This window comes from Corythoichthys intestinalis, chromosome 1 (assembly GCF_030265065.1).
Source record: "Corythoichthys intestinalis isolate RoL2023-P3 chromosome 1, ASM3026506v1, whole genome shotgun sequence".
NCBI lineage: Eukaryota > Metazoa > Chordata > Actinopteri > Syngnathiformes > Syngnathidae > Corythoichthys > Corythoichthys intestinalis.
Window position 1 is genome coordinate 513,366 of NC_080395.1, and position 5,408 is coordinate 518,773.

A 5,408-nucleotide genomic window follows, 5' to 3' on the forward strand; every position below is an offset into this window, starting at 1 on the left:
AACGCGATGTGCTGCACGGGTGCGAGTCTCGTCATGCGGCACGGCTCCATGCAGACCGGTTACATATGTGTATCTTGAGAGTGAGATCTGAACCAATATTCAAATAAAGAACCAGAAAATGAATTGACTGCTCAATTGGTTTTAAACCAAACAATATCATTTTAAAATTGCACCGTAAACAGAATCATAACACACTCAAAAAAAACTCAACTTAATGGTGGACTGAAAGCCACTATCAGGTGCATACCCCCACCTACTGTTCAAGAGTGTGCAGCACCCATTTGAAGGTGCGTTGCTCTAACTGTTGGTTTTTAGTGGGCAATATCTTGTTCACCTGCCAAATAATGCTTGTATCAGATCAGATTCAGAATATTTATTGTCATTGTTGCAAAAAGCACAACGAAACTTTGTTAGGAGAATCCATACAACTAAGTTGGTAAAGTGCAAAACCCATATAATAAATACCCTTAAGTACCAAGTGTAAACATTGACACAGTATTAGACATAAGTACAAAAAAGAAAAAAGATTCCACAGCAGCATACTGCTGTTGCTGCCTCTAGTGCTCAACGATTATTGATTGCGCCGGAGGCAAGAAAACAAAACTATTAATTCACAATGAGAGAGAGAGAGAGAAAAAACCCCAATCTAAACAAAAGTAACGTGTAACTCAGGTGACAATTTGAAAAGTAGCGGAGTAAAAAGTATAGATACGGGCTGTATAAGTAAAAAGAACCACTTCATATTTGTACTCAAGGACAGATACACAGAAAGTGTACTTAAGTTCAGTAACGAACATTCCACCACTGATATTTAGTTTTAATATATATTTTTTAATTCTAAAAAAACAAATACACCGTTCCCATGATAAAATTTGCCACTTCCGGTCCGCCATGTTTGTTGGAAGAACGATCGCTACTTCGGGCATTACAACTGCAACGAAACTTAGGACTTCTAAATGACTTCCTTCAGGAATGGCAACGTCTTATAGAGATAGTTTGGGAGCAAATGAACGCCATCGGTATGACGCTAAGATAGGATTGATTGCAGGGAAGGATCCATATACCCTTCAAAAAGAGGACTTTACCAAAGACCCGACATTCTTGCCAGCCGTCACATATTTTGATATCGTAAATTACCTTATCAATGCAAAAAGTGACCTAAACACAAACACGTTTAGGCTCAAGGCGTCCTCCTCTTAACCCTTGTGTGCTGATTTGTTTTTGCGACACATAGGAAAAAACGTCCCATTTTGGGACCTTGCGTTGAAGTGTAATATCAAAGTCATTTCTGAATATTATCTTGCTTGCGACCACTCAAAATGGCACATTTTAGATCCAGGAATTGGCACCCTCCAAGCGGCTTTTCTCAGCACTCCCCATACTAGTGGCTGTGAAGGAACAAGAAAGAGGGCATGTACTTGCTTCATAAGGCGTGGTGCGACATCACACCTTGCACAAGTTCAAAAACTACCATCTGCAGGAGGATTTAACTTCAGTTCAATTCTATTTATATAGCCCTTAATCACAACAAGGTTGTCTCAAAGGGCTTTGCAGAGGCAATATGACACACAATCAGAAACAGCAAATGAAGCAAACAAAGATGAATAAATAAAGTTCAAGTCCTGGGCATCCCCCATCCTTAGACCCTCCATGTTGGCAAGGAAAAACTCCAAAAACTCCAGAGTCTTTGGGAGAAAATGAGAAACTTAACGTGATTGCAATCAAAAATACTACTTGGATAGATAACACACTTCCACACTCCCATATCTTACAGTTCAAAATATCGGAAAATGATTTGAGGGCCTCTTTAAATAAAACAAAAAATAGTGGGGGGATCAAAAACCAAAAACTTCTGTAAAAGTAAAACTGAATTTGAAAAGCAAGTGATATTGACATAAAAACTTATTGTTTGCCTGGGAATATAAAATTGATTGCATTTTTAATGGTTACATTAAACACATTCACTGCCAGCACAGAAGTATCGAGAGTATTCACAGAATATACATTTTAGTTGCTCATAAAGAGTGTTTTTCATATGCATTTCTTAACGGCAAGAGACGTCCAATCCTTTTCACCGTGTATGAGGGCTGTTTCAGTGTCAATGACAATCCATTTTGATGGGGAGGACTGACAAGACGACCAATAGGTTAAGCACGTCTGTCCGCGAACTGGCTCTATTTTGTGTACATAATAAATGTGCACACGTCGTCAGCAGGGCCGGCCCCGCCTATACGCAGACTATGCAGCTGCTTAGGGCCCCTGACCACTAGGGGGCCCCCAATCTTGCAATGGTTTAATTTATATTCTATTTTGTTTACTGCCGTTTGCTTTATTTGACTTTTGTGAGTTTTGATACTTGATTACAAGCTCAAAAAAAAGTTAATTCTTAACTTAAGTTAACTTTCAGTTTTGGCGCAATCTACTGTAAGTACTGAAAATCATTTGGGGTGAGAAGTTTGAAGTATGCAGTGCAACAAAATCTGATTAATACACAAAATATGGACGTATGGGTTGGCTTGCATGTATGGGTTTCACAGTACACTTTGACGAAATGGTGGGCCAAAAATATGGGCCCCTTTGCATTTTTTTGCTCAGGGACCCCAAACGGCCTGGGCCAGCCCTGGTCGTCAGTCCTTGTAGCGCACCTCGGCTCGGAGCTCCTTGGTGACTTAGTTGAACAAGGCGGCCAAGGCGGCCACCAACTGCTGCTGCAGCTTGGGGTTGCCTATCACCAAGGCGAGCGGCTAGTCCGCCTCCGTCCAGTCCAGACAAAACAGGACGGCCAACACGTCCTCGTACAGTTTCTGCTGCTGCGCCGGCGGGAGCTCGGCCAGGATCTGAGGAAGAGGACGGAACTGACCGCCGGCCATCCAGCCCCCCAGCAGGCCTCCTACGACGCCCCCTGTAGGAGGGAAAGTTATGTTGGAATATGTCCCAAATAACTGGGATAAATAACTCAAAAGCAGCGGGTTGAAAATACTCGCAGGCAGAGCATCTTGTTCCCGTAACATCTGACTTTGTTGGTGGCTATTTTTACCCCGTGACTTTACTCTTTTAGTGCTATTGACAACGCTAGACGTCCAATCTCGTGGCAGCCAATCATCCTTCCGTCAAAGAATTTATCACTAGTACGTCCAATCCATTTGAAGTGGGAGAGTGGCAGCGAATGAACATTGATTATTTGCTTCGAGCCCTCCCACTTCGAATGGAGTAGACGTCTAGCGCCGTCAATGGCAGCCAATTGCAATGGCGTAGTTACAAATCTGGAAGATGCGGCTAATCCAGAATGCTGCTCTTGTGGAATAATCTGAATAACTGGTTTCCGGTTTCATTTTGGGCAAAGAACAACAACGACAAAAAAAACCTCAAATGAGAGCATTTGCTCCCATTGTGAAGTGAAATGAGATCATCACTAGTACACATCCAATCCATTTGAAATGGACCCGGATGTTGAGCGCCGTTAATGCTAGTCAACGGTCATCGGAGATGAGCCGCGCTTACCGACGGCGATGCCAGGCGGTCCGCCCAGCAGGCCTCCGACGAAGGCGCTGCCCCCCGCCATCAGGGCTCCCTTGCCCGCGCCTCTGACCGCCACCTTGATTCGCTCTTGAGCTGGGATATCGCAGCACAGACACATGACGTCTTCCATCCTGGGGTTGCCCATCACCAAGGCGAGCAGCAGGGCCGCGTCCGTCCAGTCCAGACCCAACAGGACGGCGGACACGTCCTCGTACAGTTTCTGCCGCTGCGCCGGCGGGAGCTCGGCCAGGATCTGAGGAAGAGGACGGAACTGACCGCCGGCCGTCCAGCCCCCCAGCAGGCCTCCTATGACGCCCCCTGTAGGAGGGAAAGGTATGTTGGAATATGTCCCAAATAACTGGGAAAAATAACTCCGCAGCAGCGGATGGAAAATAGTCGCGGGCAGAGCAACTTGTTCAGGTAACATCTGACTTTGTTGGTGGCTATTTTTACCCCGTGACTTTACTCTTTTAGTGCCATTGACAACGCTAGACGTCCAATCTCATGGCAGCCAATCATCCTTCCGTCAAAGAGTTTATCACTAGTACGTCCAATCCATTTGAAGTGGGAGAGTGGCAGCGAATGAACATTGATTATTCGCTTCGAGGCCTCCCACTTCGAATGGAGTAGACGTCTAGCGCTGTCAATGGCAGCCAATTGCAATGGCGTAGTTACAAATCTGGAAGATGCATCTAATCCAGAATGCTGCTCTTGTGGAATAATCTGAATAACTGGTTTCCGGTTTCATTTTGGGCAAAGAACAACAACGACAAAAAAAAACCTCAAATGAGAGCATTTGCTCCCATTGTGAAGTGAAATGAGATCACCACTAGTAGGCATCCAATCCATTTGAAATGGACCTGGATGTCGATCGCCGTTAATGCTAGTCAACGGTCATCGGAGATGAGCCGCGCTTACCGACGGCGATGCCAGGCGGTCCGCCCAGCAGGCCTCCGACGAAGGCGCTGCCCCCCGCCATCAGGGCTCCCTTGCCCGCGCTTCTGACCCTCACCTTGCGTTTCTTTTTAGCTGAGATATCGTCGCACAGATGCATGACGTCTTCCACACTGGGCGGCACCTTCAACGCTACAGGAAAAACAGGCAGGAGTGTGACAATATATGGATACGGTGATGTATTGTGACACACTGTATCCTGTTCCGTTATCGATATGCTCTCGCCAAGGATCGATGTTTTCAAAAGATGCCACTGTTTGATCAAGGAACCAAATGAAAGTTTCCATAAGGCTGACATCTTCTTTGCATTTTAGCGCCTCACGATGCGTAAACTGTGTACTGCATCTCATTTCTGATTTACAGGTACGCAGTTCATTCAACAAAATAATTCCAAAAATGTTGTGATGTGAAAATGCATTAGATGCACTGAAAAACTTGGGATTTTGTTGTGCATTCGGGTGTGTTTTGAATCGTTTTGACAACGATCACAAGAGAAACACTTTTCCCAGAATGCACTTCTGAATTGGCTCCGGAAAATACTTTCAAAGTTGTACGTCAACAAGTATTTTTGATGTTTAGTAATGAATAAATATTCGATTTAGGGCTGCAGCTATCGATTATTTTAGTAGTCGATTAATCGATGAACTAGTTAGTTCGAATAATCGAGATTAATCGGATAAGGAACATGAAAAATTAAAATACCTGAGCTTGGTCTCAAACGGTATTAAAAAAAAAAAAAAAAAAAAAAAAATTAAAAACTGAGGATCTATGTACAACAAAAGAACAATTGGCTAACTTACATAGCAAAAGTCTGCTAGCTTAAACGCTATAAAATGCTAACATTTTTTTTTTTAAACAATGTTCTTAACAAATGGTTCAGATACATATTCCCACAAAAAACAGCTAAATATACCTATAAACTAAATTACGAATGC

At 43.7% G+C, this 5,408-nt stretch overlaps 1 protein-coding gene across 1 annotated transcript; it reads right to left on the reverse strand.

Annotated features, from left to right (window-relative positions):
* Window positions 1-438: 438 nt before the first annotated feature.
* LOC130925391 (uncharacterized) lies at window positions 439-5,204 on the reverse strand. The gene is made up of 3 exons (XM_057851323.1): window positions 4,438-5,204; window positions 3,502-3,837; window positions 439-2,902 (listed from the first exon to the last, which is right to left on the reverse strand). The coding sequence occupies exons 1-3, from the start codon at window positions 4,769-4,771 to the stop codon at window positions 2,745-2,747; spliced, it is 828 nt and encodes a 275-aa protein (XP_057707306.1). The 5' UTR covers window positions 4,772-5,204; the 3' UTR covers window positions 439-2,744.
* Window positions 5,205-5,408: the final 204 nt, after the last annotated feature.